Source organism: Marmota monax, unplaced genomic scaffold, assembly GCF_021218885.2.
Source record: "Marmota monax isolate L192 unplaced genomic scaffold, Marmota_monax_Labrador192_F-V1.1 WCK01_AAM20220418_F8-fsc00023, whole genome shotgun sequence".
Lineage (NCBI taxonomy): Eukaryota > Metazoa > Chordata > Mammalia > Rodentia > Sciuridae > Marmota > Marmota monax.
The window spans coordinates 627,191-642,892 of record NW_026692907.1 but is presented as its reverse complement, the minus strand read 5'-3'; the positions used below and the strand labels follow the sequence as shown (position 1 = coordinate 642,892).

Here is a 15,702-nt window from a genome sequence, read left to right as displayed (position 1 = left end):
AAATGCTTGCTGAACCCAAGTCTCCTGCCTTCATATATAATTTGTTGGCCACTGAATCAAGTTGCCATGTCTGATGGTCATCAGGTCATAATACTAGTGGCTTCAGGGACAACAGGAGCTTTAGGAATCCCAGAACTTGCATAGGGACTAGAACATTAAAATATGCAAGAATGTTAGTAGATTGAATTGGAGAATCATCGAATTGATGATACAAATAGATATGAGTGGAAGACTAATGGTGACAGCAGTGACCATTGTCAAAACACAAAATCAGGCAGAAGGAAACTGGAATTCAAATGAGGAGCTGAATGATGCAGGAGTCACAAGGTGTGTGTGTGTGAATGTTAATTCTGTTAGCTCCCAGACTTGACCATGAAAACTTGGCTGAAGAGACATTCTGAGACAAAGGGCCTCTGTGCCCAGCTGGCACAGACACACTGAGGACAGCCCAGCAGGGCTGAGGAACACCCTGCTGTTCAGGCCTCCGACTGATAAGCAATTGAGACCATCTGTGATTCAGGGATACTTGGACATGCTGAGCCTGGGGAAGAATCACCCTGGAAAGATGCCCAAACCAAAGAGGCCCCATCCAGCTGGCCTTTCCAGGTCTCAAGTACAAACTGATGGCAAGGATCTCTCTGGAGCTCACAGGGATGAGAAGGCAAAATGAGGGCCTTGGAGCAGACAGATGAGGCTTCAAGTCCTGATTCTGCCATTTGCTAAGTGGGTGACCTTGGGTAATTTATTAACCTATCTGAGTGTCCATGAAATGGAGGTGATTACCTTACCTCCTTTGAAAGGCACTGTGAGGACTGAATGAAATGAGATATGGAAACCATATTGCACAGTGCCTGGTACGTAGGAAGTGCCAGCTCCCTTCCCTTCTTCCTTCTCTCTGGTGTTCTGCTTGTGTAGCTCACCTGGAATATGGCCCACTCTTCAATCACTGATCAAATATCATCTCAGCACAGGGCCTGGATGCCCCTATCTAAAATGACACATTATCACTCCTTATTTTTTTTAAAAAAAATTATTTTATTTGTAAATGGACACAATACCTGTCTTTATTTATTTATTTATTTATTGGGGGGAGGTTATACCAGGGATAGAACTCAGAGGCACTAAACCACTGAGCCATATCCTCAGCCCTATTTTATATTTTATTTATTTAGAGCCTGGATCTCATTGAATTGCTTAACACCTTGCTTTTGCTGAGGCTGGCTTTGAACTCACGATCCTCCTGTCTCAGCCTCCCAAACCACTGTGATTACATGTGTGCACCACAGCATTTAGCCTATTTATTTTTATGTGGTGCTGAGGACTGAACCCAGTGCCTCACACATGCTAGACAAGTGCTGTACACTGAGCTACATACAACCTCATCCCCCTTATCACTCTTGTTGTTACCTGATATTATATTACATATTTATATGCTATTTTGTTTAAAGTTTATCAATTAATTAGAACAATAAACTCCAATTAAAATATAAATTCTATGAAGGAGGAACTTTATTCTGTTCCCTGTCTAGTGCTTAATAAGCCCTGAATAAACACTAATGAATAAATGGAAGGAGTAAAGGAGGAAACATTCAAAGGATGGTTAGAGTTTTTCTCTCTTCCTATTTTATAATGTCATGGGAAAGGCAGAGTAGAGGATATTAGAATAGTATGAAGTGAGACTTTGGAATTGTAACTTCAGGTCTTTGGGTAATTTGCCTTAAAATTTCATTAAGTGAGCTTGTAGTGGAGCATCCTTGTAATCCCAGCAACTCTGGAGGCTGAGGCAGGATTGCAAGTTAGAGGCCAGTCTCAATAATTTAATGAGGTCCTAAGCAATTTAGCAAGACCCTGTCTCAAAATAAAAAGGACTGGAGATACAGCTCAGTGGTAAAGTACCCATGGGTTCAATCTCCAGTGGGAAAAAAAATCATTAAATGAGAAGGGGGATATAACCTAGTGGAGAGTATTTGCCTATCGTATGTGAGGCCCCAGGTTTGATCCCAAGCAACATACACACATCATCATCATCATCATCATCATCATCAAGCAATACTCTTATGATTTGTCCTCTTACCTGAATACATGTTATACTCTAATTAAAACACTTTTAAAAAATTAATGACACCCAGAGCCCATTTTATGGTTTATAATACCATTATCTAATAAAAGAAACTAGGCTTCCTTAAAAAAATGTCCGATTCTAGGACTGGGAAGGGAATATACATGATGACATCTGAGTATTTTATAGTTTCAGAAAGTAAGGAGGTGTTCAAAAAACAAAACCATAGGAGAATGTCAAAGGGACACAAGAACCAACTGGAAGAATTTGGGATGGCAGCAGGATATGGTGGCATAGGCCTGTAATCCCAGCTTCTGGGGAGGCTAAGGTAGGAGGATAGTAATTTCAAGGCCCACCTGGGCAACTCAGCAAGACACTGTCTCAAAATAAAATTTAAGAAAGAGAAGGGCTGGGGTTGTGGATCAGAGGTAGAGCGCTCGCCTCGCATGTGTGAGGCCCCAGGTTCGATTCTCAGCACCACATAAAAATAAAATATTTAAAAAGAACTGTAAGAAAGGGAAAATGCTAGGGAATGATATTGGCCAAGTTAGAGTGTGTGCATGTATGAATATATAACAACAAATCCTACCACTATGTATTATTATAATGTACCACTACAAATATGGGAAAAGATTTAAAAATGAGAGTTGAGGATGAAGTTCACAGCACTACATCATACTATAATTCAATTCCCAGTTCTGAAAAAAAAAAATTCCCAATGGCTAAAGACATTGAGCAACAAAATAATGTGGTATTGGGTTAGATTATAACTCTAAGTATAAAATAAATATCCATTAGTTCATACTAATATAATGAAATGATACAATAAATAAATAAATGAGGACAAAACACAACTTTTAAAAATTGTAGACGGTCACAATACCTTTGTTTTATTTATTTATTTTTATGTGGTGCTGGGGATTGAACCCAGTGTCTCACAAGTGTTAGGCAAGTGTGAGAGTTCTACCATTGAGCTACAACCCCAGCCCAATACAAGATATATTTCAAATAATTTATGTAGATAATCTGCCCTCAAGAAAGTGGACTATACAATGGGTGTGGTGGTGTACTCCTATAATCCCAGCGACTCAGGAGGCTGAGGCAGGAGTCTAGCAAGTTCAAAGCTAGTCTCTGCAACAGCAAGGCACTAAGCAACTCAGTGAGACCCTGCCTCTAAATAAAATACAAAATAGGGTTGGAGATGTGGCTCATGGTCAAATGCCCCCGAGTTCAATTCCTGGTACCAACAAAACAAAACAAAACAACTAAAAAGGACTAGGAATGTAGCTCAGTGGTAGAACATCCCTGGGTTCAATATCCAGTACTGAAAAGAAAAAGAAAAAAGAAATATAAAATAAGAAAAGTAGATGTCTTTCATTAGACTATAACCTCTTTGAGGGTTTGAGAGTTCAAAGAATTATGTTTTGTTCAAATTAGTACCCTGGCATCTAGCACTCAGGCAGCACAGAAAAGGTGCTCTGCAAATATTTAAGTGAAAAACTAGTATTTTTTCCTTCTGCAAGCATATAGGCTCTTATTTAATGTCCACTTTCCTAGCAAACTTGGCTAAGATACAGTGGATTAGAAATGACAACCTCCAAGAGAAGTGGAAGTTCTACTAGAAGCTCTCGTTCAATGACAGCAACAATAATTATTTTTATTATCTTAACTAATTGGGTCCTTATGCCAATCCATTACTTGATAAACATTTGTCGAGCACTTACTATGTAAACAGGGTTCCTTTCTTTATTTTTATTTTTCTGTGGTACTGGGTTGGAACCCAGGGACACTCTACCACTGAGCCCCCCCCCCTCCTTTTTTTTTTTCAAGACAAGGTCTCACTAAATTGCTGAGGCTTTCCTCAAACATGCAATCCTTCTACTTCAGTCTCTCAGATTGCTGGGATTACAGGTGTACACCACAATACCCTGCCTGCCTGCCTGCTTGCCTGCCTGCCTTTCTTTTTGGTACCAGGGATTGAACTCAGGGGCATTCAACCACTGAGCCACATCCCCAGCCCTATTTTTTGTATTTTATTTAGAGAGAGGGTCTCACTGAGTTGCTTAGCTGAGGCTGGCTTTGAACTTGTGATCCTTAGCCATTGGGATTACAGGCATGGGGTACTGCACCTGGCCAGTGTTCCTTTCTTTCAAGAGTTTAAATATAATACCTTTTTAATAGATGAAGACACAGATGCATAAAAGGAATTGCCCAAGTCATATACAACAGCTCAGGCAGTTGCTAGAGGCAAACACCTTAATCTCAGGGAGAAGTGAGTGTTCCAAGCAGAAAAGGGACAGTGGAGACTGAAAAACTTGAAAACCAGACCTACATCTCTGCTGTACATTATAGGTTGATAGACAGTTTGAGTCTTTAAAAAGTTTATGTTTTTTATTAGAATTCTGTACACAAGAGACTAGTATCTTTTATCATGTCTAGTGTTTTCCACTGAAAATGGTAGGTAAAATATAGGCACCTGAAGAGGTAAATGTTAGATTGTCTAACAAATTCTCTTCTGTTGAATAAGATCTTATATAATAATAATACAGCAAATCTGTATTTTTATCTAATTATTCAAGCTTCTTCTAAAGGATCTATTCTGGCTCAGGACTAGATGCTGGGAAAGATACAACTTTTATCTTCAAATCTAAAAATATTTATTTATCTTTACCTTTGATGTTATGAAACTTTGTATACATATATACACACATATGCAGATATAACACCACTGGTGTTGATTGAGCACTTGCCTGCCTACAACTGTGCTGCATGCTATTTTATTTAATTATCCCAAAAACTCTATGAGTTAGGTAACTTTTGTACAGATGAGGAAACTGAGTTACAAAGAAGTTAAAAATACTGCTGAAGCCAGATGTGTAAGCATACCTGTAATTCCAGCGATTTGGAAGGCTGGGGCAGGAGGATTACAAGTTCCAGGCCAGTCTCAGCAACTTAGTGAGAACTTGTCTCAAAATAAAAAAAAATAAAAAGGACTGGAGATATGGCTCAGTGGTTAAGTACCCCCAGGTTAAATACCTAGTATCAATAAATAAATTAATTAATTTAATTAAATATTGCTAAAGCTGGTGGCAGAGCTGAGTCCCTAGTCAGTCTGTTGATTTGAGCTATATCACAAGCCAGATGGTTGGGAGGTACAATTATGGGGGACTATGTTTAGAGAGGAACTATTTTTATATGGTCTCCTTGCTTCTCTCTACAGATTTGAGTGTGATTATTTGAGTGTGATTATGTGTATTTATCAGCCAGATGTGCCAGCTCCCAAACACATTAGTTTTTGCTGGAGAGGTCTCTGTAGACCTATCGATATCTGACCAATTTAAAGGGAAGATTTATCAGGTGGGAAGAAATGGCAGCATTCAACTTTAGACTAATCTAATGTTACCTTGGTCTCAAGAGCTCTCCTTGATATGGCTCTTTCTCTTCTCCTCTTCCCTAAAAAACTATACAGTTTTTATAGTTACCCTGAAACACAATGCTGCTTCATGCCTCTGGGCTTTTATAAATGCAAGACATTCTGTTTGGAACACCCTCTCCTCGCCTTTCTGCCCTTTTAATTCTTTCTTCAAACAAGCCTCCTCTGAAGTCCTCTCTGATGCCTGGGAGAAGTAGATGTTTTCCTGGATGTTACTACCCTCTGCTTCCTTAACCTACCCTAACCACACTATTGCTTCACTTGTCTGTCTACTTGTTTACTGTTTAAATTGTTTACTTGTATGTTTCTTCTACCAGATTCCCTGAACTCCCCAAGGCTCATAGGTCCCTGAAGGGGCCTTGTCAGATTTTCATGTCTGTGTACCTAATCCCTGGCACAAAGTGAATGACTAATATTCATTTGTTGAATGAAGGAACAAATGAGCCCAGAGCCAGAGTGCAGAAGTACTAGATTCTAGTCTCAGATTTGCAACTGGTAACTATGTGTCCATAAGCAAGTTACTTCCTTCTGTGGGCTTCTGTTTTCCTTTATATAATGTAAAGAAGTTAGATTAAATGACCACTGAGAGTCATTCTGGCTTGAGTCTTTCATGATGTTAAGACACTATAAAGTTAAAAGGAAAATTATAAGGCAATAAAATGGAACTTTATTAATCATATGACATTATTCTCCTAAAAAAGAGAGGCTTCTTATTTTAGATACCGTAAGTTGTGTCAGGTTTGAATTGCATCCGTACTCTTTACCCTGAAAAATAATTTGAGATGGGAAGTCTGGACTTCTGTTCTAATATCTTCTACCATAAAGTTCAAGGCCAAGATTGTACAATCGTCTCTACATACTGGTTAAATTCAATTAATATTTGTCGGATGGATGAATAAATGCATTATTCTATTTGTAAGGCTGAGAATCTTATGGTTTAGGCAAAAAGCATAATGACACATCCATTCAGGCATTCAACAATTTTTTTTTTAACAATTTACTGTGTGCTAGATACCAGGACACAATGGGCAACAAAATCGTTATGTAACTTACCAGTCCAGTAGGAAGATAAATTTTGTACAATAATTTGTGTACTAAAATTATACACAAATTATACATCACAAACTATAAAATGCCACAATTGACTCTTACACAGGTTGCACACTCTTTAGGTTATAAAGAGCTTTTCACATGTTTGATCTTAGGGAAATATATAGAGTCTAGAGTCTAGACTATTTTAAGTAGTCTAGTCTAGTCTAGCTAAAAGTACAGATTTTAGTGTTGCATAGACCTGGGTAAGCTGCTCACTTACTTACTTACTGGGCTCTTAGGCAAGATTCTAAACTTCAGTTTCATCATCTTTTAATGGGGGGAAAGAAAACAAGGACATTCATCACAGGACTATTATGAGAACACAATGAGATAATGCACATAAAGCACTCAGCACAATGCCTACATATGGCTGCTAAATAGTATCTATTTTTTCTTTTGTTTTAAATAGTTCTCTTTAAAAAAACATTTTTAGTAGCTATTATAAATTATAACACATTTTTTTTCCTGCATAGCACTTTTCCTTGTATCTCTTTCTTCTTTCAGAGGAAAGACAATTATGCAAGCCAGACAGAACTGATTCCACCACTTATTAGGTCCACTACTAACAAGGTGCCAAATGGAACAAAGAGTACCTATCTCCTAGCATCATCCAAGAATGTGAATAAGGTGAAGTTTTCAGGGTGTCACATGAGGTCCTAACATATATCTTTGGCTTTAGCATCGATCTTTTGACTTTGGCATCAATACTTATCCTTCATTGGATCAACTACGGTCAGAGAAATAAGGTCTACTTCATACAAGCCACAGTAATTTTAGGCAGAAACTCGTGACGCCACTCTCTTAGGAGGGAGAGAGAGGTGGGCACCAAGGCTATCAAATACTGAGACTTTGAGAGAGACAGAGAAAACAATGAAGTATTGGGGAAGGAAAATTTTCTTTCTTCCCTTGAGGCTTTTGTTTTGTGGTGCTAGGGATTGAACCAGGGTCTTGCTCATGCTAGATAAACTCTCTACCACTGAGCTATACCCCTAATCCCCTTTTAGGTTTTTTGGCTGTCCTTGCTGAGACTAAGAATTAAATTGATGTAAAACAGAATAACAGGAGAAAAACATACAAATTTACTTAATTCATGTTTGTTTTGTACTGGGACTTGAAACCAGGGGCACTTTTTAGATGTTTAGGAGCTTTATTTTTTTTATTCATTTTTATGTATATGTGGTGCTGAGAATCGAACCCAGTGCCTCACACATGCTAGACAAGTGCTCTACCACTGAACCACAACCCCTGCTCCTCCCCAGCTCTTTTTATTTTGAGACAAGGTCTCACTAAGTTGCTTAGGACCTTGCTAAGTTGCTGAGACTGGCCTTGAATTTGCAAGTTGCTGGGATTATACGTGTATTCCACCGTGCTGGGCACTTAATACATGTTTTATGTGGCATGGGATTGCTCATAAAGAAGTGAAAATGCAGAGGAGCAAAATTAATCTCTTAAACACTGAATTGGACAAGTAATAGATTGTGAAATGTGATAAGGCAAAGGGGTTTGGTAGGGAAGTGAATCGGGTAGAGAAGTGACTAGGAAGATAAAGGTTGGTGTAATGAGGTTTGTTTGTCCAGATTTTCATGAGGTTCCATTTCCATCTTCAATAATAAGAATGTTATATATATATATGTATATATACACACACACACACACACACACAAACACACACACACAACACACACACACACATATTTTGGTACCAGGGATTGAACCCAGGGGCACTTAACCACTGAACCACATCCCCAGACCTTTTTTATATTTTAGTTAGAGAAGAGTCTCACTGAGTTGCTTAGGTGCTTGATAAATTTCTGAGGCTGGCTTTGAACTAGCAATACTCCTGCCTCAGCCTCCAGGGTGCTGGGATTACAGGCGTGCGCCACCATGCACAGCAAGACATTTTTCACATGAGAATTTTATTCCTGTGTTTTTTTAATATATATATATATATATGTTGTAGTTGGACACAATATCTTTATTTAATTAATTTATTTATTTTCATGTGGCGTTGAGGATCGAACCCAATGCTTCACATGCGCTAGGCGAACTCTCTACTGCTGAGCCACAACCCCAGCCCTTATTCCTATTTTTAAGAAAAAGAATGAAGGTCAGAGTGATCTTCTTGCACCTGCTGTTTTTAAATGTCTTTAATTCAACACAGTCAATATGCCAGAGCAGCATATTTTAGGGTGGTATATTCTTAACTCCTTCAAAAGCAAGCCCAAGGCCCTTGGGTTTCATGAAAGGAAGTAGTTGAGTCATCAGGCTTAAGTAACAGTAGCTGACAGAGCAGCTCACAGTGGCCTTAATGGGTGTATGTTGGTTCAGGATATTCATGGGTAGAGCTAAGGCTGAGATATTGGGGAGTGGAATTTGAGAAGTATCCATTCAGCTGCAGGGAGGAGATGAAATAAGGCTACCTCCAAGGCCTTTTCTATCTCAAGTTACCAAATTGCCCTGTGACTCTGGGACCATGATGGGCCCAGGAAGTGGGAGTCAGCAACTCTGAAGCATAAAATCACAAAGGCAATGAATGTTTGGATGGAGTGCCAGGTCCCAAAAAGAATGCCTCTTTGTCTGCATGCCATCTGTGCCAAAAGAAAACACATTTATCAGCATCTCCTTGAAACCGTAAGGGAGAGTCTAAAAAGTTTAAGCAACAAAAGAGGGTAAATGGAAATTGATTGTTCATTATCATCATTACTAATTCAAGAAGTATAAAATGTTACTGCTAATCTCTTTACTTGGTAAGCTAATTTTATTATTTTGCTTTGCTAAACATAAGTACATATGATTTAGCCTCCTAAGCACATTTTTTTTCTATCTACTTTTATGAGAACAAATATTTCATGCCCTTCAACCATATTTCCATGGTGGTCTTTAGAATTTAACTGTCATAAAAGATGATAGAGTAAGGCATTATGTACAAATTACTCACATACTTGGTATTTAAGCCACTTCATGTGGTAGTGCCTGAAGAGTAAGATCTTAGGCATTGTATAGTGAGGGGATTTCAGGAATATTGGAGTCATCTTCTGTTATACTCTTACCCTTTCCATAAGACTTGATCAGCATTGGCTGCATTTTATTTTCTAACAAAAGACAATTTTTTTTCCTTTTTTTATTTTGTAGTACTGGGGATTGAACCTATGGATTCCCACACACTAGACAAGAATTGATCTAATCTCCAACCATTTTTATGCTACTTTGAGTCAGGGTTTTATTACATTTCCCAGGATCCTCTCAAACTTGTGATACTCTTGCCTCAGCCTCCCAAGTAGCTGGGCTTACAAATGTGTACTACCACACCCAGTCACAAATAAGTTTAATATATTGCTTTTTTTTTTCTCCTTTACTCCACAGATGAATGGAAAAAACGATGGGTAGAATCTAAACATCGGCCTGATTATGGTAAATTTCAGCTTACGGCAGGAAAATTTTATGGAGACCAAGAAAAAGATAAAGGTAAATACTGAGATTCAGGAATGCACCAATTGAATGGGAAAATTCTGACTTTTATGCAATTGTTTTTATTTCTGACTATCAATTCATTTCTCTTACTTAAAAAATTAGAAGATGGAGACCAGGCAGTGTGGTGCATACCTAATCCCAGTGACTCTGGAGGCTGAGGCCATAGGATCACAAATTTTAGGCCAGCTTTAGCAACATAGCAAGACCCTGTCACAAAATAAAAAATAATAAGGACTGGGAATGTAGCTCAGTGGTAGAATACCCTTGGGTTCAATTCCCATGACTAAAAGGAAAAAAAATTAGTTAATGGAAAAGGATTAACTTTCCACTAAAATAATAATATCCATTCATTGAATAATAGGCATTTTAAACTAGGTCCTTACACATATTATTCCCATTAATCCTTCTAACAACTTTATGAGGTGGTCACTATTATTTTCCCAGTTTTGCAAAGGAGCCTAGGAGAGGTTGGGTTATGAGCTCAAGTCCATATAACCAGCTGCCAACGGGTGGGACTGAGATCTGATTGTGGGTCTGGCTTCAGAAACTGTTCATTACTCGGACTATGCTGCTTTCCCAACCCCCCTTGGATTTTTCAAGTAGCACTCTGCACTTGAAGCAGAAGAAAGCACTGCATAATGTCCAAATGTTTCTCTTCCCTAGAGCAGTTTAGTATTGTAGATAGTGGAGCAAAACAGACCTAGGGCTAACTCCATCACCTACTAACTATACAATTAGAACAAGTCTTTTTACTTCTCTGAGCCTTGATTTTAGGAGACAATATCATCACTTGCCATGTTCATTAGACAGAGCCATTTTAAGGGCAAATAGTATTGTGAAGAAAGAGTGAGCTCTGAGGACTAGGACTGTTAGCATGGGTTTTTGGTCTCAGAAAGCTTTTGTCTATAAATAGAATTCATTGATCATTCTCTGCAGTGATTTCCCATCTTCTCCTTCCTGGCTACTGTTATGCATCTCATTTTCATGTTTACTGAAGGAGAGCATTATAAACTGGTTTGAGCATTTTAAATCTTATTTAAATCCACTCTGGAAAATTGCTTCTAGAGAATTAGAGACTGAGTGACCCATGGGACAGACACCTGTGTCATGGTGACTCCAGTAGGGCAGTCTGCATAGCCACCTGTCTCCTATCATTTCACTCTCAATTGTCATCCTTCACATCTCATCCCACTCAAGCTCTTCAGATTCCTTTTGGTTGTCTGGAAGGTCCCCGGGGTATGAAAGAGGCTTGGTGAAGGGGAACTGAATCAGGCAGAGTTTGGCAGAACAGAGCCTCAAAACTTGCTCTTCTGGGCTGGGGATGTGGCTCAAGCGGTAGCGCGCTCACCTGGCATCCGTGTGGCCCAGGTTCGATCCTCAGCACCATATACAAAGATGTTGTGTCCGCCGAAAAACCAAAAAATAAATAAAAATTCTCTCTCTCTCTCTCTTTAAAAAAAAAACACAAAAAACAAACAAACAAAAAACTTGCTCTTCTGATCCTGTGCCACTCCTTTCTCCAAGGAAGTCTTTCCTGGCTTCTCTAACTGCTCCCCTTCCTGAGATCTTTGAAGAAAGATCTCTTTTAAATTTTCTTTAGCTGGGCAGGGTGGCACATGCCTGTAACCCCAGCAGCTCAGGAGGCCGAGGCAGGAGGATCACAAGTTCAAAGCCAGCCTCAGCAAAAGTGAGGCACTAAGCAACTCAGTGAGACCCTGTTTCTAAATAAAAATACAAAATAGGGCTGGGGATGTGGTTCAATGGTCAAGTGCCCCAGAGTTCAATCCCCAGTACAAAAAAAAAATCTCTTTAAAATGAGAACAGGCCACACACAATAGCATATATTTGTAATCCCAGCAACTGGGGAGACTGAGGCAGGAGGATCACAAGTTCGAGGCCAGCTGGGGGCAACTGAGTGAGACCCTGTCTCTAAAAAACAAAAGGCCTGGAGGTGTAGTTAATGGTAGAGCACTCTTGGGTTCAATCTCTAGTACTGCAAAATAGTAGTAGTAGTAGTCATCATGGAATAAAAATGTGCACAGTTCTTAATATGATGTCAGACAGGGAAGTACTTATCAAAGAGCCTGGTGTGCAATAAATGCTTGAGGGAACTTATCTGAATCAGAACCTATCATCCTTCTAATAACTCAATACACATTTATTGAGCATTTCCTCTATTCCAGGCCCTGTCCTAGATGCTGGGAATATAAAGATGGCCCTGTTCTTCAGGAGCTTAAAAATTACTCAAAGGGACTGAAATAAACCTAAATTCACCAGAGTGTGACTCAGGGAAGTAGAGAGAACTGTGAGCTCATGAAGTAAAGACCTTGAGCAAGCATGAATCATGATAGCCCCTTACATTGCATGTTGATAGCTTTTTTTAAATTATAGAAATATTGCATTTATTAACTTGGAAATTTGAAAAAAGTGGGGAGTATTTTATGTTAAAATATAATGGGAATTTCAATTAGAGATAAAGAAGTTAAAAGTACATGGAAAGCTAAGAGATAAATTAATACTGAACAAGACTGCAGGGTCTAACATACAAGAATGATTTTGTCTCCAAAAGCACTTTGCACGAACCCATTCTTTATATGACTTATGGGATTTCTGTTGACAGTTTATAAGTACTTCTCGCATCTCTTGCTCACTTGACCTTCACCAGGAACCCTGTGAGACAGAAATAATTATCCACATTTTGTTAATGAGGAAATGAGACTCAGTTAAAGAGGCAGAGCCATCACCAGTCAGCTGGGCAGCAGCGTAACATAATAAAGACTACTGGCCTGGGAGCCAGGAGACTTGGCTTGTCTGTTATTTGTGACTGTGTGATCTTGAATAAGTAACCTTTCTTCGCTGGAGCATGTTTTCCTCATCAATAAAGTAATGTGGTTAGACTAGAAAGACTCTAAGATCCCTGACCACCATGATATTTGCTGAAGAGGGAGGAGGAAAAAGACTTGAAGTGGAGGCTGGGGGTTCTGGAATTAGAAGGATTGGTTGGGTGGTCCTGGACAAGTGAAATGGCCTCATCAATTTTATGACAAAGTGGAGACATTAGTAGAGCCCAACTAATGAGGTTTTTATGAGGATTAAGTGCAATAACACACATGAATGAACATATTGTCTGGTAAAGATTAAGTGTTCAGGGGCTGGGGTTGTGGCTCAGCGGTAGAGCACTCGCCTAGCTCGTATGAGGCGCTGGATTCGATCCTCAGCACCACATAACAATAAATAAAATAGAGATATTGTGTCCAACTACAACTAAAAAATATTTTTAAAAAAAGATTAAGTGTTCAGTCAACAATAGCAAAGATGATCATTTGATCTAAGAGTTGATACAGGGTCTCTCTCTTTAAACATTTTTTTAGTTGTAGATGGACACATTATCTTTGTTTATTTGTTTTTATCTGGTGCTGAGGCTCGAATCTAATACCCTACATGTGTAAGGCAGGCACTCTACCACTGGGCCACAGCCCCTGCCCCTGCAGGGCCTCTTTTAACCTCAGCACTTTTGCCTGGCAGAGCCTCATTTTGGCCTGGGTGGGGCAGGGAGAGGAGGTGTCTCAAAAAAAAAAAAAAAAAAAAAAACAAAACCAGGGCCTTGTTTTGTAAAGCTACAGAGCAGTGTTTAAATATCTCTTGAAAAGCAGAGGTAGCTTGGATAGAAGGAAAGAAAGCATTTGTCAAATGTGGCTAAAACTTCCAGCTTGATTCCTTATCAGGAATGTGGTCCAATGCAGGTCTCTTGACTTCCCCAGAACTCACCCTCCAGACTTGTAAAGTGGGGGTATACCATTTTGCAGGATTGTTCTAAGGCTTGAATGAGATTACAAGTATAAAACTTCCAGCACAGCTACTGTGTGTGAGAAAATACCAGAGATTGGTTAGATCAAGTGATGAGTCTCTCTGGTTGCTTTTTGGTCATTTAATCCTAAAGTCTCTATGCTCTCTGTTTTTAGGTCTCCAGACCAGTGAAGATGCCAAATGTTATGCCCTTTCAACAAGGTTTAAACCGTTCAGCAATGAGAATGAGACCTTGGTGGTTCAGTTTTCAGTAAAACACGAGCAAGGCATTGATTGCGGTGGCGGGTATGTGAAACTATTTCCTGCCACCCTGAACCAAGAGGATATGCATTCAGAATCTGAGTATTACATCATGTTTGGTAAGCTCTCTGAAAGCAGTTGCTGTCAGTCCTACAAGGTACTAAGTGAGATAAGAACTACTGTGGTTGTTGAAAAGATTTACGTTGACCTGGAACAAAATTTGTAATGTGATAGCTTCACACCACCTGTGCAGTAGGACTCTTCAACAGGACATGAAAAAAGCAACTCTAAACCTAAATGTTAATATAAATAGACCAAAGAGGTGGGGAGGTGCCTGGTATTGCAAATTTATAGCACAGGGGAAAGAGAAGGGAACTGGAACTGTATCTTAGTGGTTGAGGTGCTTGCCCAGCATGTTCAATGTCCTGGGTTTGATTCCCAATACTCCTGGGTTGGGGGTGAGGAGAGAAGGTTGTCATAAACAATGTACACAGTCTCAAAAGCTATTACTACAATGAAACACTGTGCTCTGCATCCTCCCCTTTTCCTACTTAGTTTTTTGTCATTTGATCTCTTATTCAGAGCTCATTCTGTGATCTTATAGCACCTCATTAATATCTTTTAAAAATATGTCCTTCATTCTTATAGCTGGTTGTCAAAATTATGTGTCTTTGCTCATTTTTCTTTCTTCAGAATTTACCCTTCTCACAAGAAATGTATGTGTACACAGTGGTAGTAGTAGGAAAATTGGAAATAATAAAAATGTGATTTTTTTCCCTTTTATGTGTACATTATTTATCTGATCCTCAAACAACCCTACAAGATTGGGTTTTCTTTCAGGCAAGGAATTTGCCCAAAGTGAGTAAGTGGGAAACCAGAACTTGAACCCAGTCCATTTGCCTCTAAAGCCTGTGTTTTTTCTACTTCATCCATATACCTTCAGGTAATTGAATAATTTTTTAACCGATGGAATGAACCCTCAGATATACACCTGTAATCCCAGCTTCTTGGGAGGATGAGGCTGGAGAACAGCTAGTTCAAGGCCAGCCTCAGCAATTTAGTGAGGCCCTAAGCAATTTAGTGAGACCCTGTCTTAAATCAAACATAGAAAAGGGTTGGGGATGTAGCTTAGTGATAAAGTGCCCCTGAGTTCAATCTCTGTAAGGGATTTGCAGGGAGGAAGAATGAAGGACATATTTTTTAAAAGATATTAATGAGGTGCTATAAGATCACAGAATGAGATCCTGGCATGATTCAATTCAACTGGAGGACTTTGGGAGGAGATGTTAATTGTTCTTTGAAGATTGAGTTAGATTTTAATAAGGAGGGAAGGAAGTAGAGGGTATATAATGAGGGCGGGGGAAGCATGTGTGCAAAACTTGAGTCATAAAATTCAGATGGAAGTAGAGAAATGGTGAGAACATCAATGTAGCTAGAGCACATTGTAGGGGTGTTAGTGTGTGTTGGATAGTCAGAGAACACTAACTCAGAAGGTGAACTTGAAAATTAGGTTAAAGTCTATTCCTGAACCTTTGGCATATAAAGTTCTCTGGGCTCAGAGTTACTGATCAATAAATATTTCCCCTGAGAGTTTTCACAA

General features: G+C 39.1%; 1 protein-coding gene across 1 annotated transcript in view; it reads left to right on the top strand.

Moving 5' to 3' along the window:
* The first annotated feature begins 205 nt into the window (after positions 1–205).
* Positions 206–15,702, top strand: part of LOC124096863 (calreticulin-like) — a 29,233-nt gene continuing 13,736 nt past the window's right edge. The window contains exons 1-3 of the mRNA XM_046450908.1: positions 206–327; positions 9,940–10,049; positions 14,018–14,221. Coding sequence (XP_046306864.1) covers positions 206–327; positions 9,940–10,049; positions 14,018–14,221 — 436 coding nt within the window. The remainder of the gene's footprint in view (positions 328–9,939; positions 10,050–14,017; positions 14,222–15,702) is intronic.